Source organism: Schistocerca cancellata, chromosome 1 (genome assembly GCF_023864275.1).
Source record: "Schistocerca cancellata isolate TAMUIC-IGC-003103 chromosome 1, iqSchCanc2.1, whole genome shotgun sequence".
In the NCBI taxonomy this organism is placed as follows: Eukaryota; Metazoa; Arthropoda; class Insecta; order Orthoptera; family Acrididae; genus Schistocerca; species Schistocerca cancellata.
The window spans coordinates 1169176996-1169202256 of NC_064626.1; the positions used below are offsets into that span (position 1 = coordinate 1169176996).

At 42.8% G+C, this 25261-nt stretch overlaps 1 protein-coding gene across 1 annotated transcript in view; it reads left to right on the top strand.

The window, feature by feature from the left end:
* Positions 1–25261, top strand: part of LOC126163322 (mite allergen Der f 3-like) — an 83812-nt gene that overhangs the window by 53817 nt on the left and 4734 nt on the right. The window contains exons 5-6 of the mRNA XM_049920168.1: positions 7933–8049; positions 19928–20083. Coding sequence (XP_049776125.1) covers positions 7933–8049; positions 19928–20083 — 273 coding nt within the window. The remainder of the gene's footprint in view (positions 1–7932; positions 8050–19927; positions 20084–25261) is intronic.

Below are 25261 nucleotides of genomic sequence, written 5' to 3' on the forward strand. Positions count from 1 at the left end.
AAATCTCAGTTCATGTGTTCATAACTCGACATCGAAAAACTGTCCACAAAGTATGATCAAATCGAGAGACTCACGAATGTCAAGCACCAAGCCGAAATCCTTAAAGGGAGAAAATAATACACATACAGAAACTCAAGGGGACCTACACCCCACTCCACACTTTGACCAAGAATGTTAGTTATCCATTTGTCTGAGACAGCGCGGATTTTCAACTGATTAGCAGTGAGTATTCCGTGCGCTGATTTGACTTGGTTTGTGAACGATGATTCATCCAGTTGGGTTCTCTCCTTACTATTTTTATTTTTTAGTGCGGAATGTTAACCGAACACACCGCGGAGACTAAACTTGTGGATTTTCGGCAATTGTACATTAAAGAGAAGGTACATATCACTACCACTGTACATATTGCTTTGATATGTTACAGGAACGGGTCAAGCGAGCTAAATTCTGGTTATTGTTAAAGACTGCTGACTAGTTTTCTCCTTCACCATTGGTGTAGATGCATCACGTAATTTTACTCCTATCACATACGCCTGCGATATTACTGCGCCGAACGGCAACAATATTGCAATTGTCATTAAAATACCACACCAACAATCGCACCCTTTCTTTACCTTTCCGCACGAGCAGTTTTATTGAAACTAAACCCAGCTGGGCAAAAACACATATAATTCATTTTCTGTAGAGGCTGATATTGATGTTTCAATCAAAATGCTTTTGCTGTTAGAACTGTAAAACACGTTGACTACATTGGGGGATTCCTTACCAGCGATTAATTTTTTTTATTAGTCGTTAGCCTGCATTTCATTAATAAATATATCTTAAGTGTGAAGTCACGTTCTTGGATATCAAACTTTTGTTTTTAAGGTTTTTGTTTTCTTTTAAATTAAACCACTTTACAAAGGGAAAATTTAATTTAGCTCTTAAATATGTAATCCTCCATAGGCCGGTAATGAAAATTCCTTTTGTTTAATATTGAAATGTCCAGAAGGATAACTACCGACTCACGTTGCTAAGGAAGTAAGTGATAAAAATGTTCATTGTTGCTAGCTACTTATTATAAATTCAACTTCGCTACTTTGAATAAAAAACACATTTATTACTTGTTTCATTTACATTTGTGATCTAGCTCACTGTTGGATAAAATACTTCTATTTCCGCTTCTACCTACTAACTTTCCTATGTAGGTGTCCTAGAAAATAATATAACAAAAATGACCTCTAATCGAAGGTGTAACTTTTGCCCTATCAAAACAAATATACTTTTCCAGTGCAGGAACGATCTTCTACTGAAATCTCACGCCAAATCTATACTACATGAGTTGATCAGTACATCTATATCTAGGTGACTAACTCTGCTATTCACAATAAAGTGCCTGGCAGAGGGTTCAATGAACCATCTTCGAGCTGTCTCTCTACCATTCCACTCTTGAACGGCGCGCGGGGAAAACGGGTACTTAATTTTTCTGTGTGAGCCCTGGTTTCTCTTATTTTATCGTGATGATCATTTCTCCCTATGTAGGTGGGTGCCAACAGAATGTTTTCGCAAACGGAGCAGAAAACTGGTGATTGAAATTTCATGAAAAGAGTCCGTCGCAAAGAAAAACGCCTTGGTTTTAATGATTGCCACTCCAATTCACGTATCATGTCTATGACACTATCTCCCCTACTTCGCGATAATACAAAACGAGCCGCCTTCCTTTGTACTTTTCGATGTCATCGTCAGTCCCATCTGATGTTGATCCCGCACCGCTCAGTAATACTCCAAAATTGGGCGGACAAGTGTAGTGTAAGCAGTCTCTAAATAGTAGATCTGTTGCACCTTCTAAGAGTTCTGCCAATGAATCGCAGTCTTTGGTTTGCTCTGCCCAAAACATTATATATGTGATCGTTCCAATTTAAGGTGTATGTAATTGTAATCCCTAAGTATTTAGTATTATTTACAGCCTTCAGATTTGTGTGACTTATCGCGTAATCGAAATTTAGCGGATTTCTTTTAGTACTCGTCTGAATAACTTCGCACTTTTCTTTATTCAGGGTCAATTGCCACTTTTCGCACCATACAGATATCTTATCTAAATCATTCTGCAATTCGTATTGGTTATCTGATGACTTTACAAGACGGTAAATGAAAGCTTCATCTGTAAACATACTAGGACAGCTACTGAGATTTTCTCCTATGTCGTTAATATGGATCAGGAACAATAGAGGCAAATAACACTCCCTTGGGGAACGACAGATATTGCTTCTGTTTTGCTCCATGACTTTCCGACTATTATTACGAACTGTGACCTTCCTGACACGAAATCACGAATCCAGTTGCCGAACTGAGGCGATATTCTATAGGCACGCCGTTTGGATAGAAGACACTTGTGAGGAACAGTGTCGAAAGCCTTCTGGAAATCTAAAAATTTGATATCAATTTCACATCCCCTGCCGATAGCATTCATTACTTCATGAGTATAAAGAGCTAACTGCGTTTCGCAAGAACGATATTTTCTGAATCAATGTTGACTATGTCAATAAATCATTTTCTTCGAGGTACTTCATAATGTTCGAATACAGTATATGTTCCAAAACCCTACTGCAAATCGACATTAGTGATATGGGCCTGTCATTCAACGGATTACTCCTGCTTCCCGTTTAGGGTATTGGTGTGACTTTTTCAGTCTTTACGTACTGATCTTTCTGTGAGCGAGCGGTTGTATGTAATTGCTAAATATGGGGCTATTGTATGAGCATACTCTGAGAGGAACCTGACTGGTATAGAATCTGAACCGGAGGCCTTGGCTAAATTAAGCGATTTAGGCTGCTTTGCGACACCGAGGATATCTACTTGTATATTTCTCATCTTGGCAGTTGTTCTTGATTGAAATTCAGGAATATTTACTTCGTCTTCTTTGGTGAAGTATTTCGGAAAACTGTGATTAATAACTCTGCTTTAATGGCACTGTCATCAGTGACTTCACCGATGTTATCGAATGGTTCAAATGGCTCTGAGCATTACGGGACTTAACGTCTGAGGTCATCAGTCCCCTAGAACTTAGAACTACTTAAACCTAACTAACCTAAGGACATCACGCACACCCATGGCCGATGCATGATTCGAACCTGCGACCGTAGCGGTAGCGCGGTTCCAGGTTGTAGCCTAGAACCCCTCGGCCACTCCGGCCGGCTGTTATCGCTCAGTGAAGGTATTGATTGCGTCTTGCCACTGGTGTGCTTTATGTACGACCAGAATCTCTTTGGGTTTTCGGACAGATTTCGAGACAGAATTTAGTTGTGGAAATTATTAAAAGCATCTCGCATTGAAGTACGCGCTATATTTCCAATTTCTGCAAAACTTTGCCAGTCTTGGAGATTTTGCGTTCTTTTAAAATTTGGCATGCTTTTTTCGCTACGTCTGAAACAGTGAAGCGACCCGTTTTGTGTACCATGGGAAGCCAGTACCATCACTTATTAACTTACGTTGTGTGTATCTCTCAATTGCTGTCGATACTATCTCTTTGAAATCATTCCACAACTTTTCTACGCTTCCATGACCAGATAGGAAAGAGTGAAGACTGTCTCTTTTATCAGCATTTTCATCAGATTTTTTTAATAGATATACTCTGCATTTCTTCTTGATGGTTGTAGGTGTTACGGTATTCCGCCTAGCAGCAACTGCATTGTGGTCGCTAATCCCTGTATTCGTCACGATACTCCCTATTTGTCCAGGATTATTTGTTGATAAGAGGTCAAGTATGCTTTCGCAACCATTTACGCTTCGAGTGGGCTCATGAACTAATTGTTCAAAATAATTTTCTGGAACTTGGGACCGATGAAGCGTTTTAGTTTGTCGTACGATATCATAAAATTCTTCGCTTGTGAGACTATTCACTGAAAATACGTTTTCTCTAGACGTTAGTCAATAGGTAACTCTCTGAACTTTAAATCGGGCCCTAGATGGTAAAAAATATTGTGCATTATTATTGAAGTTCACTCTAGACCGCTCAATAACAGTCTCAGTTATATTCTCAATAATATTGTGCAATAATACTGTGGTTGGGATTGTTGGGCAATAAAGACGCTAATGCTGTGACAATTACTCTACTTTGTTGCCTGCAGAAAAACAGGTAGATGCAATTTTTGTTTGCTGATGGCTCAGAATTTGATACATTACTGGAAATGGTTCTCCCCATGCATGACCGTCCTCCTGATAAAAACTCGAGAATGAAATGAGATATCGCTCTTCTCTCAGTTTTGAAATACAATTTCGAAATCTTATCCACATTTATTCATAGGAATGTATGAGCTAAAACTGAGGCCATCATCAAGAACCGACTGAAAACTGCCCCCTTTCTTTCGGCTAATAAAACTAGGGGTAAAAATTGTGGTCAGTTAGCAGAGGGTCAGATAAATGTACAACCTAGTAGAATTTTTCTCGCTAATATGTCTCATGGGTAGTTACACATCGCTCCATTTATCATCCTTTGACCCACTTGGCTGTAGAATCATTAAATTTAACTGAGTTTCCTAGCAGTTGTGCAGAATTGCAAAATACGGAAACATTTGCAACTAAAACAATACAATATGAAATTCAAGAAATTGAAAACACGTGTTTGTGACTGAAACTGAATAAAGCTAATTTTGTTGAGTTAAACTGAAGTCAGTAGTGTATGGTAGCCTCACAGTAATTAAGATAAATTCAAACGGTTTTAACAACAGTTCATCAACAAAGTGTATATATGTACACAGCAAAGTTAGCAGTAGTTCTGATATGAACAAAAACGAACCCCAATACCAAGCGAACATCACACAAGGGTGTTTAGGTTCAAAGTCCAGAAGTTCCTTAAATTCAGGAAAAATCGGAAATTGTAGATCGTTATTTAATTCGGTAGTCACTGAAAAGCGGTAATAAAACTGTCTAATGATATCTATTTAGTTTCATTTTAGTGCTCCTAGTTCACCAGAAATTAATTTAAACAGATGGCAGATAAATTTAGTATGACTATCAAAAACACTGAATATTGTAAAATATCTGATCCAGAAAACAAGTTATGGATGCGCCAACACTGTGCAGACTTCGTCATACGTGGTATCGTGGGGAGGTTTAATATTTTTAACTGCAAAATTGTTCGCTGCTAGCAACGTTAAAACTATTTACTCTATCAAATCGGGACATTCATAGATTATAATACACTCAAGCGCCAAAGAAACTGGTATACGCATGCATATAAAATACAGAGATATGTAAACAGGAAAAATACGGCGCTGCGGTCGGCAACGCCTATATAAGAAAACGAGTGTCTGGCGCAGTTGTTAAAACGGTTACTGCTGCTGCAGTGGCACGTTATCAAGATTTAAGTGAGTTTGAACGTGGTGATCTACCCGGCGCAACAGCTATGGGACACAGCACCTCCAAGCTAGCGATGAAATGGGTATTTCCCCGTACGACAATTTCACGGGTGTACCGTGAATATCAGAAATCCACTAAAACAGCAAATCTCTGACATCGCTGTTGCCGGGAAAAGATCCTGCAAGAACGGGACCAATGACGGCTGAAGAGAATCGTTCAAACTGATAGAAGTGCAGCCCTTCTGCAAATTGTGGCAGATTTCAATGCTGGGCCATCAACAAGTGTCAGCGCGCGAATCATTCAACGAAACATCATCGATATGGGCTTTCAGACCCGAAGGTCCAGTCATCTACCCTTGATGACTGCACGACACAAAGTTTTACGCCTCGCCTGGGCCCCGTCGACACCGACATTGGACTGTTGATGACTGGAAAAATGTTGTCTGTTCGGACGATTCTCGTTTCAAATTGTATCTAGCGGGTGGACATGTACGGGTATGGATACAACCTCATGAATCCATGCACACTGCACGTCGACAGGGGATTGTTCAAGCTGGCAGAGGCTCTGTAGTGGTGTGGGCGTGTGCAGTTCGAGTGATATGGGACCCCTGATACGTCTAGATACGACTTTGACAGGTGACACTTACCTAAGCATCCTGCCTGACAACCTGCATCCATTCATATCAATTGTGCATTCCGACGGACATGAGTAACTCCAGCAGGACAATGCGACTCCACACACATTCAGAATTGCTGCAGAATAGCTCCAGGAACAGTCTTCTAAGTTTAAACACATCCGCTGACTACCAAACTTCCCAGACATGAACATTATTGAGCATATCTGGGATGGCTTGCAACATGCCGTTCAGAAGAGATCTCCACCCCCTCGTACTCTTCCGGGTTTATGGACAGCCCTGCAGGATTCATGGTGTCAGTTCCCTCCAGCACTACTTCAGACATTAGTCGAGTCCGTGCCATGTCGTGTTGCGGCACTTCGGCGTGCTCGCGGGGTCCTACACGATGTTAGGCAGGTGTACTAGTTTCTTGGCTCTTCAGTGTATAAACACGTATGTTTCATTTGCCACCTCCTTTGAGGTCATAGTGAACTAGATCCTCATACCATTAATTTGTTAAGGCATTAGCATTAATGAAAGCTATTAACCTGTCTGTAACTTGAGTAGTTGTCTGCTTACAAAAACGCTCTAAGGGCTGATAGACTCGTCTCAACTCTGTTAGCTGGCTTTGGTATCATTTTAGCCTTACTAGACGGTGTATTGCTAAATGTCACAGGTTTTTATTGCAGTGGGTATTCTCGCAACTGTCCACCTCAGTAGCTGTGTTGTCAGTGCGATTAACTGCCATGCAGTGCACCGGGGTTCGATTGGCGGTAAGGTTTTTTCTTGGTGGTAGTACGAGTTATACTCAGCTTCGTGAGGCTAAGGGGGGAGGTAATCCACCACCTAGTAGAGCTTCCAAAGTCAAGAATGCAAACAGCGACCGGGGTAGCTGTGTTCTGACCACATTCCCCTTCATACCGCATCCGATGACGCCCTTGGCAGAGGATGACACGGCGGTCGGTCGGACTATATCGGGCTCGATTGGACAGTGTATCAAGGCATTATCATTATGTCACCTTATGGTGAGTAACATGGGCGGTGAGCTTATTTCTGCCGAAATGGAAAAGTAATTCCGCTACTCAAACGCCTGTCGCTGACATGTTAGTGATCCAGAGTTTTTATCTATCGAGAATTTCTGTAATCTCTGTCCGTATGAGGCGTCTCACGGTAATCGACCATAAGCGATTACTTACGCTGCCTGCCTGTTTGAGGCGTCTTTTCACGGTGCGCGTGGCTCCCCGCGTCGGAGGTTCGACTCCTCCCTCGGGCATGGGTGTTGTTCAAAGCGTAAGTTAGTTTAAGTTAGATTAAGTAGTGTGTAAGCTTAGGGACCGATGTCCTCAGCCTTTTGGTCCCATAAGATCTTACCACAAGTTTACAATTTGCGCTGCCGGCAGTCTACAGTACAATAGGAAAAATGCTAGGTTCTCCCTCCACAAATTTTACCTCTACTCGACACTTGTTTTCATTACCAAACTGACTATTCCTTGATACCTCAGGACGCACTGCTTCAATCGATCCTTCCTTTTAGTCAAATTAAGCCATTCATTTTCTTCTCAACTCGATTCCGTATCTCCTCATTAGTTACGCGCTCTACCCGTCTAATGTTCAACATTCTTCTGTAGCACCACATATCAAAAACTCCTGTTCTCCTCTTGACTCTACTGCTACTGGCCAAGTTTCGGTTTCATGTAGGGCTACACACTAGACAAATACTTTGAGAAAAGTCGTCCCATCTCTTAAGTTTATTATATGTCAAAAACACTTTTATTTTCCAGGAACCCTGTCATTGCTATTCTCCCTATTCCCGTCGCCATTAGTTATTTTCCTGCCAAAATAACATAACTCATCTGTTACTATTAGCGTCTCATTTCCTAACCTAGTTCCGTCATCATCGTCTGCTTTAATTAGATTACATACCAGTCTCTATGTTTACAAAATAACTTTATAAAGAATATGGTATGTTCATGCTCCTGCAGGTGTCGCCAGCTTTTCCAATTGATGGCGTCACAGTGGCGCCAATACAGCTGCCGGAACAGGGGGAGCAGGTTCCAGATGGCGCCAATATCACCGTCATCGGCTGGGGAGACCTCTGGGTAAGATACGTCTGCCTAAATTCTAATATCTGCAGTCAATTTCTCCTAAAAGCCACCACTTTCAACGCCTGTATTCTCACGAATTGGGTGTGGTTCTGTAGCTTAGACAGCGGTACTATTCTTGCAAACAGTAGATGCAGGTGATCAGGTAGTAACAGCCTTTCTAGATCTATAAAAGTTGTTCGACGTTGTACCACTTTCTCGGCTAACAACCAAGATACCATCGCTCTGAGTTCTTCTTAGATACGGTTTTGGTTCGACATATGTTTGAGTAATAGAAGTCAGGACCAGCAGTAATACCAGAGTCTCAACTGATGAAAATGTTGTAATTCATCAATAGTAGGAAAGTGTAGAGAGGCTGGAACAGGATGTCCATACGGTGTAACAAATCACATATCTAATTAAATGCAGATGAACATAAGATACTGATCGTAAGAAAGGAAAGCAACTTAGTGGTATTCGATTACAAGGTTAGTGATGGACTTCTGGAGTTCATCACATCATTTACATATTTATGGCTAAGAGTAAGAAGCAGAATGAACTGGGAGGGTCACGAGAAACCAATAGCACAGTAGCAGGACTGGCGACTGGGAGGCAGATGCCTTGAAGATGGATCCAATGTAGACTACTGCTGCAGTGTCTGCAGTCCTTATCAAGTAGGCATGACGACAGGCTTCGGTTGAAGTCGGTGGCGTGTGGCTATAACTGTATCAGCTTGCTATAGACCATGCGAAAGGGTAGCAGAGTTGACTGGCGAACTTAATGGGAATATTTCAGAAGTAAAGCAACGAAATCCGAAAACTGCTGCTGCATGACTTTGGACAACCAGTATTCGAGGAAGACTGTCCAGTCATTTTGGTGTCACTTTCCTACATCTCGCGCAGGGACCTGAGAATGAGAGAGTCGTTTTCCCCATGCTCAGTGAGCGAATGAAACAGGATAGAAAAACACTCATATTAGCAAAAAGTAATGTCAGGAACTCATGATACTGTGGTTCGAGAAGTATGTACACTGACGGAAAGAGCTCGCAATTACAAATTGTAATTAATGTAGAGGAATGAAGTTTTGCAGATCCATTTGTCTAGGCGACATATTCAAACGATTAACTTTGAAGGATCACATATTAATGTAAGCACGAGATGCCCAACTGCAAGTGTGAAAATATTGCCCACTGATAACTGATGTAACCGCCAGAATTTTGAATGCAGCCATGCAAACATGCATGCATTGTGTAGTACAGGTGCCGGATGTCAATTTGCGGGATGAAGCTCTATACCTGTTGCACTTGGTCCGTCAATACAAGAACGTTTGATGCTACTTGTGTATGACGCTGGAGTTTTTGTCTGATGATATCCCATATATGCTCGTTTGGAAAAAATTGTTCAAATGGCTCTGAGCACTATGGGACTTAACATCTGTGTTCATCAGTCCCCTAGAACTTAGAACTACTTAAACCTAACTAACCCCAAGGACATCACACATATCCATGCCCGAGGCAGGATTCGAACCTGCGACCGCAGCGGTCACGCGGTTTCAGACTGAAGCGCCTAGAACCGCACGGCCACACCGGCCGGCATTTGCTCGTTTGGAGAGCGATCCGCTGATCGAGCAGGACAAGACAACATGTTGACGTTCTGTAGAGCATGTTTGGCTACAAAAGCGGTATATGGGCGAGAGTTATCCTGCTGGAAAACGCCTTCTGCAATGCTAGTAATAAATGGCAGCACAACACCTCTAATCACCAGATTGACGTACAAATTTGCTGTTCGGGTGCGTGGGATAATCAAGAGAATCCTGCTGTCATACGAAATCGCAGCCCAGACTATAACTCCAGGTGCAAGTCCAGTGTGTCTAGTATACACACAGGTTGACTGCAATCCCTCAACTAGCCTCCTCCTAACCAACACAGGACCATCACTGACACCGAGGCAGAACTGGCGTACGTCAGAACATACAGCAGACCTCCACGCAGCCTTCCATTGAGCTCTCACTTGATACCACTGAGGTCCTAAATGGCGTTGGTTTTGTGTCAGTGGAATGCACGCTACAGGGCAGTTCGCTCGAAGTTATCCTTAAAGTAACCTATTGTAAGACGTCGTGGTCTCCTGACCTTCATTGCTTACATATTCCGCGCTCACAATCAGATTCTGCACATCAAGACGCTTCATTCCAACCCAAACTCGATAAAATAAAGTCAATGTTGTATGAATTCATGTAAACGATATGAAAATAACTAGTAAATCGCAAATGCGCACTGAGATTGAAATACTCGAGGCTGGAGTACACACACACATTCCAGACACGACGGTCACAGGAGTTTTTAGTTTGGTAGAGCCAGACCGCACACCGGGATGCCGGCCCCTTCAGAGAACGAGTTAAGTCAACCTACCTACGTCGGCCAGCTGCTGCCCTTGGAGCGGACAGTGTTTGCCCGAGTGAAAGGAAGAACGACCCTGTGTTCGGCTTAAAAGTAAATTCCGCTACATTGTGTGGGAGTGCCCAGCCTACGCATTCTTTACAAGCATAGCATGCAGTTTCAGAGGTTTTCACAGGGAGACAGCAAACGCCAAACGCCGATGCTACAGATTTCCAGATTGGTCGCCTTAAACGAAACGTCATTGTCCTATTTTAGAAGAGCAATGCTGATTGGCAGACGATATTCCTGACGCCTCGAGCTGAAGGAGTAATGGAAGAGACTGAAAGATATACCCCTTCTCGTCTGGCATGGAGAGGGGCCGTTCCGTTGTCGCTCTTGGAGCGAGAACACCTAATGAGAGCGTGTGCGCTCGTACGTGTACTCAAACAGCGAGGAACAAGCCTCTCCTCAGTACTTCACTGGGAGAGCACCCCTGTCGAGAGCGAATCGGAGTGCGACTCTATATTGAGTCCTAGCGATTAAGCATTGTTCACTATGTTGGCCGACACACTTATTGTGTGGTGTGAATGGACAGAGTTATAGTTAAATGCCTGCAAGCGAAGTTTCGAGTGGCATCGCAGTGGACTGGTTATCTGACTGGTGTACCACGCCAATAGTTAGACTAGGGGCAAATAGGAGTTCTTGACTTCATTAAGGCATAGGGAGAGTTTGATTGTCGAAGGTCAATCCAGATAGAATGAGAGTTATCTTATTTGTCAGCAGCGAGCGGCACAGACAGCACTTATCGCAGCTTGTGGTATTGTGCGCTACAGCTCTTGCGAGCCCCATATTTCCTCAACAACAGTACACTTCACTGCATTTCACACGCGACAGCCTCGACCGTACCTAGCAACATTCTAATGGATAATTATTCAAGTTGAGTAGGTGCGGCTCTCAGCCATTCTACCAAGTCATTAACAATCTTAAACTTTGTATAGAAATTTCATTAGCGAATCCTATAAGAGGTATTCTTTACAGATGAATGGAAAAACTGTTAGAAGCCGACCTCGGGGAAGATCAGTTTGGATTCCATGGAATATTGGAATACGTGAGGCAATACTGACCCTACGACTTATCTTAGAAGCTAGATTAAGGAAATGCAAACCTACGTTTCTTGCATTTGTAGACTTAGAGAAAGCTTTCGACAATGTTGAGTGGAATACTCTCTTTCAAATTCTGAAGGTGGCAGGGGTAAAGTACAGGGAGCGAAATGCTATTTACAATTTGTACAGAAACCAGATGGCAGCTATAAGATTCGACGGGCATGAAAGGAAAGCAGTGGTTCCTCCCTGATGTTATTCAATCTGTATATTAAGCAAGCAGTGAAGGAAACAAAAGAAAAATTCGGAGTAGGTATTAAAATCCATGGAGGAGAAATAAAAACTTTTAGGTTCGCGGATGACATTGTAATTCTGTCAGAGACAGCAAAGGACTTGGAAGAGCAGTTGAACAGAATGGACAGTGTCGTGAAAGGAGGGTATAAGATGAACATCAACAAAAGCAAAACGAGGATAATGGAATGTAGTCGAATTAAGTCAGGTTATGCTGAGGGAATTAGATTAGGAAATGAGACGCTTAAAGTAGTAAAGGAGTTTTGCTATTTGGGGAGCAATATAACTGATGATGGTCGAAGTAGAGAAGATATAAAATGTAGACTGGCAATTGCAAGGAAAGCGTTTCTGAAGAAGAGGAATTTGTTAACATCGAGTATAGATTTAAGTGTTAGGAAGTCATTTCTGAAAGTATTTGTATGGAGTGTAGCCACGCATGGAAGTGAAACATGGACGATAAATAGTTTGGACAAGAAGAGAATAGAAGCTTTCGAAATGTGGTGCTACAGAAGAATGCTGAAGATTAGATGGGTAGATCATATAACTAATGAGGAGGTATTGAATAGGATTGGGGAGAAGAGAAGTTTGTGGCACAACTTGACTAGAAGAAGGGATCGGTTGGTAGGACATGTTCTGAGGCATCAAGGGATCACCAATTTAGCATTGGAGGGCAGCGTGGAGGGTAAAAATTGTAGAGGGAGACCAAGAGATGAATAAACTAAACAGATTCAGAAGGATGTAGGTTGCAGTAGGTACTGGGAGATGAAGAAGCTTGCACAGGATAGAGTAGCATGGAGAGCTGCATCAAACCAGTCTCAGGACTGAAGACCACAACAACAACAATCCTTAAGAGGTAACTTCACCTTCCGAAAAGAACCCGGAAATAACTTGTTCAATTCATAACTACAAGTGCCATTGTGATTTCTCAGAATTTTTGCCAAAAAAAAAAATTTCTTTAGTTTCATGTTTTTCTTACACTAACTAGCGCTACTCCAGTACCCAAGTATCCCACTAGTTACGTAAGAAATTTTGTGAATTTTTGTGTCATTTCCTTACAGCGGACGATTCGAGAGATGTTTATTGCTGAAAGTTTTTCAGGCATTTGTCTTTAGAATTTAGGAGCATCTGTCTGACTTCTGTAGTAGTGTGGGGGTGGAAATTGCATCTTGCAGGAGCCACAGGGTGAAGGGTACATCCCAGGTTAATCCAGTGCGCAGAATGACAGAATAGCACCCACACGCTCACACTATGTCTAACAGTTCCTCGTGTCACTTTGGTGCCAACTGCTGCTCAAATTGCTACTGCAGATGCAGTATGTTGCGCCAGAGCCATACGCCGAACACGACAATCTTCCTTCTCCGTAGTGCCATGTCACTGTCCGGAGCGCGTTCTTTTTGCGACCGTACATTCTCGTGACCATTACTGCCAGCCGCCATTCACAGTGGCTACACTCCTGCTAAGTCTTTCTGCAATATCGCAGAAGGAATATCCAGCGCCGGCCGCGGTGGCCATGCGGTTCTAGGCTCTCCAGTCCGGAACCGCGAGACTGCTACGGTCGCGGGTTCGAATCCTGCCTCGGGCATGGATGTGTGTGATGTCCTTAGGTTAGTTAGGTTTAAGTAGTTCTAAGTTCTAGGGGACTGATGACCTCAGATGTTAAGTCCCATAGTGCTCAGAGCCATTTGAACCATTTTTGGAATATCCAGCCTCGTAGCCCTGTTCAGACTCAGTGAGGTGTTGATAAGGGTGTATTTGTCACCTTAAAGCCATTCTTGGCTAGCATCAACTCACCACGTCCAAACTCAAAGGTAACTAACGCTAACGACCGTTACAGCGTGTATTTGAAGGAAACCTGACTTGCATCCTCATACGCAAGTGGCGCGGAATTTGAATAGAGATCATCTTTCAGATGTAGAAACACGCTACCAACTTTCGTTTATGTCGTACAACTCCTTCTTAGTGACGTGAATTTTTTCCGTCAGTGTATAAACAAATAGATTTCTTTTTTCACCTCATTTGAGGTCGTTGTATATTAGAATCTAATACAGTTAATTCATTAAGGAATGACCCCAAGTCACCGCCATTTGCGACTTTAGCGTTATCAAGCGAGAACAGTGTCTTCTGATGAAGGCCCGTTCTGACTCGGTACCAGTGATGGCCGTTTGGTAGTTGAAAGAAGGCCACTTGAGGACCTACAACCAATCTGTCTGCACCTACACATGCAGTTATGGTCTGGTGTTTCATTTTATATGCCAACAGGAGCACTCTCGTGGCTAGCCCACGCATTTTTGGTGCAAATTTGCACGTCAGTCTGGTGAATCGACCTATTGTGCAGCCATTCATGAACAGCATCTCAGGGGATGTTTTCCAACAGGATAACGCTCTCCCTGACACTGCTGTTGTAGCCTAACATGCGCTACAGTGTGTCAGCATGCTGTCTTGGCCTGCTCGATCACCAGATCTGTCTGGAGTCGAGCACATGTGGGACATCAATGGAACAACAACACCAGCGTCATTTACCAACAGCGATGATCGTCCCTGTATTGAACAACCAAGTGCAACAACTCCCTCCCACAAACTGACATCCGCCACCCGTACAACACAATGCATGCTTGCAACATTCGCAACGGCTTATCTCGCGCTTACATTAACCTGTGATCTTGCAATGTTAATCACTTAAGTATATTAGCTAGACAAAAGTATTCCCGAAATTATTTTATGGTGTTGCGATTTTTTTCCATCACAGCAGGAAAAGAAAGTTAGTACACCTGGAAGACAACGACGATTTTGATCCGATGACGACATATGCCACCTGGCAGATAGTGGATGTACGCTCGTGGACAAAACGAGCGAGACCCCTCGCCTTTCCGTTACGCAGAGCCGCACAGCTTTAAAGTCTGCTACACGGCATAACAGGCAAGGCGACGAAGTGCTACCAACATACTATGCAAGTTCGCTCAGCTGATGTGCTGAGATAGCTAGCACTGGAGAAACTCGCGCTTCGAAGACGCCACAGCATAGTCTGCCACCACTCCGTGAAAAACGAAGTACCTCAAGTATAAGCCAATGTGTTGTTTTCGCATATCTGTGCCCATGACTTGGATCTGAAGTGTGGTTATGGATAGTTCACATGCTCAGATTGCGAATCTAACGTCATGAATAAGGACAAGAGGAAATGAATTAGGCGTCCTTCCTCTTCCGTAACAACAAATACAGGGCTATTACAAATGATTGAAGCGATTTCATAAATTCACTGTAGCTCCATTCATTGACATACGGTCACGACACACTAAAGATACGTAGAAAAACTCATAAAGTTTTGTTCGGCTGAAGCCGCACTTCAGGTTTCTGCCGCCAGAGCGCTCGAGAGCGCAGTGAGACAAAATGGCGACAGGAGCCGAGAAAGCGTATGTCGTGCTTGAAATGCACTCACATCAGTCAGTCATAACAGTGCAACGACACTTCAGGACGAAGTTCAACAAAGATCCACCAACTGCTAACTCCATTCGGCGATGCGCAATTTAAAGCTTCTGGCTGCCTCTGTATGGGGAAATCAACGGGTCGGCCTGCAGTGAGCGAAGAAACGGTTGAATGCGTGCGGGCAAGCTTCACGCGTAGCCCGCGGAAGTCGACGAATAAAGCAAGCAGGGAGCTAAACGTACCACAGCCGACGGTTTGGAAAATCTTACGGAAAAGGCTAAAGCAGAAGCCTTACCGTTTACAATTGCTACAAGCCCTGACACCCGATGACAAAGTCAAACGCTTTGAATTTTCGGCGCGGTCTCAACAGCTCATGGAAGAGGATGCGTTCAGTGCGAAACTTGTTTTCAGTGATGAAGCAACATTTTTTCTTAATGGTGAAGTGAACAGACACAATGTGCGAATCTGGGCGGTAGAGAATCCTCACGCATTCGTGCAGCAAATTCGCAATTCACCAAAAGTTAACGTGTTTTGTGCAATCTCACGGTTTAAAGTTTACGGCCCCTTTTTCTTCTGCGAAAAAAACGTTACAGAACACGTGTATCTGGACATGCTGGAAAATTGGCTCATGCCACAACTGGAGACCGACAGCGCCGACTTCATCTTTCAACAGGATGGTGCTCCACCGCACTTCCATCATGATGTTCGGCATTTCTTAAACAGGAGATTGGAAAACCGATGGATCGGTCGTGGTGGAGATCATGATCAGCAGTTCATGTCATGGCCTCCACGCTCTCCCGACTTAACTCCATGCGATTTCTTTCTGTGGGGTTATGTGAAAGATTCAGTGTTTAAACCTCCTCTACCAAGAAACGTGCCAGAACTGCGAGCTCGCATCAACGATGCTTTCGAACTCATTGATGGGGACATGCTGCGCCGAGTGTGGGAGGAACTTGATTATCGGCTTGATGTCTGCCGAATCACTAAAAGGGCACATATCGAACATTTGTGAATGCCTAAAAAAACTTTTTGAGTTTTTGTATGTGTGTGCAAAGCATTGTGAAAATACTCAAATAATAAAGTTATTGTAGAGCTGTGAAATCGCTTCAATCATTTGTAAAAACCCTGTATATTTTAGTTATTCTTTCTTAAATGAACTGCGCAGAAAATCATTCTCCAGAAGTGAATAACATTTTAGTAAAACCAGATAATATTAACAGCTTGCCGGCGCGGGTTGGCCGTGCGTTCAACGGCGTCATATCGAGGACCGCGCGGCTCCTTGCGCCGTCAGTTCGAATCCTTCCCCGGGCAAGGATGTGTGTTAGGTTGGGTAAGTTTAAGTAGTTCTACGTCTAGGGGACTGATGACCTAAGCAGTTTGGTCACATAGTTATTAGAGTCATTTTTTGACCTTTCGCCTAAATTTTCTTTACATAAACGGCCGTATCTTTAGATTGTGTTGACATAGCTCACTTTTTTACACCACCAAGGGACCGTATACCGCAGGAAGTGCGATACATTTCCGCTTATTATGCCCACCCGTACTCGAGGTAAACGGGTTTTTAGGGATCGGGTAGAGATATAGACTGTCAAGAAAGTGAGACTAGTAGGGTTCCATTTTTATCGATTTACGTGACGAAATCCTAACAACGAAAATAGCTACCACAGTTACTGAAGATGAGGGCCGCATAACAGTTTCCCCTGCTCTTTATTCGAAATGTTCCAGTTGCAGTCGATACATCAGAATATTAATCGTAGCTACGCCTTCGATCCAAATCACGCATACAGGAAAGCAAATAAAATCCATTTGCCTATACACGTGGTAATTCAGATCCCACTATTAATGCCACCGCGTTTTAGATGTGCGAGCATTCCCATTGCTAGCTACCTTATGGAACACTTCGGCTAATGAACGTTTTCTGGCTGTGGCACGTCTAATAGAGAATTCGAAACATTGTAGAATACGTTTGGCAGCTACGTCGCCGTTTTATTTCCTGGGGTGGTGCAGAATTATCCTACTAAATTTACTCGCTAATAACAAGTTTTTGTTATTTCGATAAACATCCCGAATGATTGTCACATAAGCGGTGATATAAAGGTAGACAATTCATGTTTTTGAGTCCAGAAAGCTCTGTGCAACAGAAACTGCAGATAATTTTGCCATTTCCATTGCGAAATTGCCAGTTTATTCATGTCTGGGATAATAATAGAGGGCTGTTTGCCTGGGTTGTCTGCTAGCGTAGTGAAAGGTGTTTGCTACTGCAAGGGAGGTCTGGTTTGTTTTCGGTCCTAATCTCGATGGAGGTAGATAGACTATCAGTAAAGGAATTTTAAGAAATTCTCGCACCCCCAATACGTTTTATTGCTACCTTTATTCCGTACCGGCGCCCCGTGGATGTCGATATGAAACTCTTGTAGAATTTGATATTTGTTACTGCCTACTTTCTCCGCTTCTGTCAATAATTGAATTGACTTAAGTGTGGCACTGAATGATTTTTAACAGAATTTCGTTATGCATCTTCACGCATTGCTAAATTGGCACACTTTCATGGTAGGTCAGCAACGGTAATCCAGTATGACTGGTCTGAACGTTGACACAGACCATTTCGCGGCCGAATGCGCATAATATTTTGCTAATTCGTAACGATCTGGGATACTTTGTCTTACTGAAACAGTTATGTTATCTCGATAAGCTGAAATTCATTTTTATTAGTACAGATCATACTAATTAGCGTTTCTTCTTTCATTTATATCTGATATTTAGCTGTTGTGGTCAAGACACTAATCAGCATTGGTATAGTCTTACACATCATTGAAAACAGTCTGACAAATATCGGATAGTTTTTCAATTTCACGCCTGTGCATAGTACGTTGGTAGCACTTCGTCGCCTTGTCTGTTATACTGTGTAGCAGACTTTAAAGCTGTGTGGATCAGCATAACGAAAAGGTGAGGGGTCTCGCTCGTTTTGTCCACGATTGTACTGATAATGGTTTCGACATCGTCAGGCAACAGACAGCGTAGTGGGATAGCTACCAGAGCGCCATCTGTGTCTACCCTTTAATAGGGAACGCTGACAGCCAGAAGGGTCAGTGTGGTGCAGACGTGTGAAGCACTCAGGCAACAATGCCACGGAGATGCACTCGTGCTTCCTACGTCAAACTGAGCGAATTTGAAAGTGGTCAAATTGTGGCCTTCAGAACAGCGTGAATTGCCTCACAAGTTGGACGACGCTGGTATCAGTGGTCACATGAACATACTCACATCCGTAGACGAGACTCTGGCGTCCACGTGGCACTGCCTGACATGATCGTCATATTGTAAGGGCAGCAGTGTCAGAACGTACAGCCAGAGCAGCAAAGATAAGAGGGCTTGTGAGGTCAGACGTGTCAACACGAACTGTTGCTAACCGATTATTAGCAGTGGAACCATGGGCATGCACGCCGCTAGCAAGTCTTCCAATCGCGCCACGGCATGAACGGGCATTGCTCGACTTGTTCTGTCCGAGGATCACTTGGAATGGCGCGCCGTTGCCTTAGTGCCAGCTAGACTGGCGTGGCTTGTGCACAAAACGGTTCTGAGGGGTGTATTTCGTAAGATTATAGACTGTGTGTTTATACGAGGGTTACTTAGAAATAACCTAACTAACTTGCTGTCTGATAATTTCGCCAAAGAACAACTCGTTTTACTTCCGAATTGTGTGGATGAGGAAAATGTGATTCAGTCTGGTCCCTAAATCATGTAAACCACACGCAGTTCTGCTAATAACCTAGTAAATGCTGTAGGATTACACTTACGTCTGTTCACGTAACCGTGTGATCACCAACAACCAAGTTATTACTCATGAAAGAGTGGTAACGTAACTAAGTACGATGTAAACACAACCAGCTTGCTATAACAGCTGTCACATTCACTTTGACATCGTCGCAAAGCTTAGACCACTAGCGGACAAATAGCTGGAATTCTATTGGTCGGAACCCAGGAACTAATGGCGGATGCCGCGATTTGCGCGCGCGGATGTTTCAAACGTTAAGATATGCCAACTGTCTTTGAAGATGACGTTTCACACACTCTTGTAATACATCCCCTCAAAAAGCACACAAAACACATACAACTGCAGCAGCATAAATTTAAAAGAAAGAGACAGTTTAAGTAAAAGAAAAATACATATAACTAATTGTGAATCAACAAAGCTACACTTTAAGTTAATAGTTGACTTCAAATAATTTTATTTACGTAGCAAAAGCTAAGAAAGAAAGAGAAACAAACGATTTACTATCTGAACAGCTGAATTTTCTCCAGGAGCGGCTGAAAGATAAGAAAAAAAAATAAAAAAAATACATTACGAGAAAGATCGGCGAGTGGCGGACTGTGGTCTGTGCATCCTTTCTTTAGGTGACAGAGACCTTAAATCCTTAAATCCTTCTATCACTACTGGAGAGTGGAGCTCTATGGTAGCTGTTTGCAGACTGTGCTTGTCAAAAAATACTGCAACTCCAGACTTTACATGTCAGATGATAACTAAGTTAGAAAGTATGTCATAGCGTTCTTTATTATTTATTTCTATATTGTTTTAAAATTTAGGGCATTTCTATAATCGAAGGTATTAAATGTGACTTACGTTATATATTGCCATATGCTAAATCGTAAGTTTTGAAAACTGGAACTTATTACCATAGCACTAGTATAACCAAAGACTTTTCCTTTTCCACAGTACCAAGGGCTGAGTTCAGTTGAGCTGCGTAAAGTAGACCTTCAAATAGTAAACCAAGAGGAATGCGAGGCAGTGTGGAATGACGATGGCTACCCTGTCCACCCTACGCAGATCTGCGCTGCTCGTTTCGAGGATCTAAACTACGGCACCTGTAACGTAAGTAAAGAGCAGACCGGTAGGGAAAAGTATATGCGGGCGAGGAACACACATGAAGTACTGCAGCTCGTGGGTCGATGTAGAAACACGTGACTTTGTCTCTGACAATTGGCTTCTTACTATGCAGTTAAATTCAGTCATAGCATTTAAATAAACTCAGTAGACAAACAAGGAATGGACAGTGTCCTGAAAGGAGGATATAAGATGAACATCACTAAAAGCAAAACGAGGATAATGAAATACAGTCGAACTAAATCAGGTGATTCTGTGGGAATTAGATTAGGAAATGAGACACTTAAAGTAGTAGGTGAGTCCTGTGTTTGGGCCCGCATCTCGTGGTCGTGCGGTGGCGTTCTCGCTTCCCACGCCCGGGTTCCCGGGTTCGATTCCCGGCAGGGTCAGGGATTTTCTCTGCCTCGTGATGGCTGGGTGTTGTGTGCTGTCCTTAGGTTAGTTAGGTTTAAGTAGTTCTAAGTTCTAGGGGACTTATGACCACAGCAGTTGAGTCCCATAGTGCTCAGAGCCATTTGAACCATCCTGTGTTTGGGCAGCAAAACAACTGATGATAGTCGAAGCAGAGAGGATGTAAAATGTAGACTGGCAATGGCAAGAAAGGCGTTTCTGAAGAAGAGAAGTTTGTTCACATGGAGTATAGATTTAAGTGTCAGGAATTATTTTGTGGAAGTATTTACACGGTGTGTAGTTATTTGTGGAAGTGAAACATGGACGATTAATAGTTTAGACAAAAAGAGGACAGCAGCCTTTGACAAGTATCACATCAAATGAATTCGCAATTGTGAATAAGGTTTACCAACAGCTGTAGAATGGAATGACGACGACGAAAATTTGTGCCGCACGGGACTCGAACCCCGATGTTCTGCGTATCCCGAGCGGTAGCCTTACCATATGGCTATCCGTGTACGGCTCACGGCCAGACCCAAACCTTCATATGTCTTTAATCAAGCGTCTACTGGTCTCACTGTGAGTCGTGCATGGATAGCCAAATGGTAAGGCGATCGCTTGCGATAAGCGGGAGATCCGGGTTCGAGTCCTGTTCAGGCACAAATTTTCACTGTCGTCATTCCATTCTACAGCTGATGGTAACCCTTATTCGCAATTGCGAATTCATTTGATGTGTTTCGTAACGGCTGTGGTAGCCGCAGTGCATGTATGCGTGCATGCATGTCCAAAGGAACTTTGCATCGTAATCAGAATAACATGGGAACTAAAATATCGCTTTTGAAATGCAAATGAATGATGAAGATTAGATGCGTAGGTCACGTAACTAATGAGGAGATGCTGAATAGAATTGGAGAGAAGATAAATTTGTGGCACAACCTGTCTAAAGAAGGGATAGGTTGATAGGACACTTTCTGAGACACCAAGGAATCACCAATTTAGCACTGGTGAGAAGCGTGGGGAGTAAAATCGTAGAGGGAGAACAAGAGATGAATTCATAAGCAAATTCGGAAGGACGTAGGTTTCGTTAGTTACTCGGAGATGAAGAGACTTGCACGGCTTAGAGTAAGATGGAGAGCTGCATTGAACCAGTCTTCGGACTGGAGGCCACAAAATCATCCTTAAAAGAGCTCACTGGTTGTTATGCTGCGTTGTGGACTGTCCATAACTGGTACTATGTGGTCGTGTGACTCTCTACTCATGTCAATGAAGTGGAGATGTGACAGAATGACAGAATCGAACCCTCAGATTTGGACATGCCCACGTCCATACGGTGAAGAAAGTTTCTCGATTTGTTGGCATATTACTGGAACTGTACAGCGTGTGTACGAGGAATAGTGTACGATTGCAGCCAGTGTTACACGGCGTGTGAACAGTGGCCGTAAAATGGTCGTAACAGACAAGGAATGGAGAAGGTTTAGAGTGATTTCATAAACATAATATTGCACTACTTCTTGTTTTTAAGTACTGTAATTTACTACTTTTAAAATTATATTTATTTGTCCGATTTCCACTACTATTATTCAGACATTGTGGTATGACCACTAGCCACGTAAAAATAGGGTTAGAGCCACGAGTCGCGTAGACACTGGGTTACACGTCATTATTACATAATTGCACATATAATTACGTTTTATTCTTTGTGACATCGTACTTATATATTACTCCACTGTAAATTATTTATTTGCAGTTATTCATTACTTTTTCCGTGGTCTCACATTGCATATTTAATACACCTAACGTAGACCACAAGCACATCGCCATGTTAGCACCTAGACGTAGTGTTGTACTATGCATCTCTTATTACAATGGTACCTGTTTATTTCTTTTCATTTTACGTCAATTGATCACTTTAACGTCGTTCATGTTATCGGTCTATTTTACATTACTGATACCGTTCTTTGTGGTAGTGACTCTCTCTCTCTCTCTCTCTCTCTCTCTCTCTCTCTCTCTCTCTCTATATATATATATATATATATATATATATATATATATATATATATATATATTCTGTAACTATACTTTTAGCTACCATGTTCTTATGTGCTCATATATGTAAATAATTTAATGACAGTTACATCCATATTCCACTCATAGCGCTATATTACCAATTATTTGTATACACTTCTTCAAAATGGCTCTGAGCACTATGCGACTTAACTTCTGAGGTCATCAGTCGCCTAGAACTTAGAACTAATTAAACCTAACTAACCTAAGGACATCACACACATCCATGCCCAAGGCAGGATTCGAACCTGCGACCGTAGCGGTCGCTCGGCTCCAGACTGTAGCGCCTAGAACCGCACGGCCACTCAGGCCGGCTACACTTCTTCAATTCTCAGTTTCTGGCATTATACAAGTAGCTTATTGCATCAGACGTAGACTTCGAGCACAATGTTACTGCAGCGCCTTAACGTTGTGTTGTCCTGTTGTTGGTCTACATTACTGTAATTTGTAGTCTATACAGTGTTTTGTGAATTCAGTATTTTCGTTGTTCCCTTTGGTTACCTACGTACTTCATGACATGTACTATCTTGATTGTTCCTGTATTCTTAGCACATGAAGCTCGAGTGATATTTTGGAAGGTTATTCAGTGGCGATATGCTTTTCACATTGTACTTGCATTACAACTATTTTGACTTTACATGCAGTAAGTTGGCACATTTGACATACAGTAATTTCTTTTACATTTCTATAAGAATTGCAGTTCTAAAATTCTTAAAAAATTAAAAAGTTATAAGTGGAATTTTGTTATACTCGTTTTGGATTCAGTGGCATATATACTTACATACAAGATTGTGTATGTTGCATTGTTTTGTGTACCCCTAGGCTGTAAGTTTTTCCTCATGCTTTATACATTACGGCTGTTTTTCTGTATGTTTACTACTGCATTGCCACATTCTGGTAGTTCGTATCATTTTTGTTTTTGACTAGTGATTCTCATTCGTCCTTCATCTGCTATGTGGATATAAGCTGATGCAGTCGGTGCAACATGCAAGATATTTTATGTAAATGATGTTGTATTGGTGACATGTCGATGTATCACTTTCTTCTTGTACCTGTAATGATGTGTTTCGGTTTGACACAATGTATTGCACGTATGATGGAGATTTATTGAGGTGTACTTGCATGAGGTATGTTTTATATATCCATGTTGTGTAAATACGTACCTTACCCTATCGATCTGAACTGATTACCTTTGTATTTTCTGTCTATGTGCGTGCAGACCCGATGATGGTCATCATACATAAAATTTCGATCCTGACTGTTGAAGGTTTTGCTTCTGCATTTCGTATTCGATTTTATTGATCGTCGTATGGGAAAATGTTGAGGTTGTGACAGGAAGATTCTGTGGTGGAATATCACATCACTTGTTCTACATGACTACTAGAGTATTTGGAATCTTCACCAGGCAGGATTGGATGAGGAAACAGAAGCGACCGAGAAGCATGCTACAGCCTCTGTAGCGAATCGATGCAGACAGTACGAGAGTGCTACACGGTCGCCTTTGGAAGAAAGACGACTTTCTTCTTGTGAAACGACGTCCACCAGCTTTAACGAACAAATACACTTTGCATACTATATGATTATTCTCTTGCTTCCAGAAAACAAAGTGCAGAATGGCGCGTGTAGAGGCAGACAATTAAACATAAAATGACGAGTTGGTCATTTCTCATCTTCATCAGTTAAATAGATACATTTCGTTATATACTGTCTAGTAATATTAATGTGTCCACCAGTCGAAAGCCTATACCACCAACCTTTGCAGCAGGGACTGCTTATGTACAGGAAGAGAGTCAATGAGGTTGCAGAAAGTATCGACAGGGATGTGGAGCCATACCAATTCCAACGCCGTGGCCAGCTGCGCTACGTTTCTGGGTTTAGGGTTCATGGCATGAACAGCCCGATGGAGGTGCCCTCAGATTCTGGACTGGGTTTTTAATCCGGGAAGTTTGGTGGCCGCGGGAGTACGGTAAACTTATCGTGGTGCTCTTAGAACCAAGCACATGTACTGCGAGCTGTGTGACACGTTGTATTCTCCTGCTGGTAGTTGCTATCGTGTCGAGAAAAAACGAACTGCATGCAGGGGTGAGCATGGCCCCAAGGACAGATGCATACTTGCCTCGATCCACTGTTCCTTCAAGAATGACGGTCTCGCTCAGGGAATGCAACGAAACCGTTCCTCAGACCATAACGTCTCCCTCCTCCGACATGGACGCTTCTGATAATTGTTGCAATGTGTTTGGTTCCAGACGTTTCAGGCCGTAAGCGCCAAGGTTTATTTGACCGATGGAGCACGAAAAGTGATTCACCTGGAAAGGCCACCTATCGCCGCTCAGTGGACGTCCAGGTGGGTCATTGAGCGGACACAGTTGGTACCTGTTGGTTCGTATGCGCTGTCAGCTGCTCAACAGCTGCACTTCTATTTTCCCGTACGCGCCACCGCAGCCTCCGTTCACCCCTGTCATCTACGGTACGTGGTGCGCCACAGTTTATTCGGCGCCGGTCTTGTATGTCGCCATTTTGCCGTGCCCTGTAAACAGTACTTTAACCACGGCGGCGCGCCGCCAGTTTACACACTTAGCCGTTTCGGTAATACTTCCAACCTTGGCTCGAAAGCCTTTGATCATACCCTTTCGTTGGACCTCAGGGAAATTTATCCGTTTCCACATTATGACAACGACTGCCCTGTTTCCCGTGTCCCAACGACACGCTTTG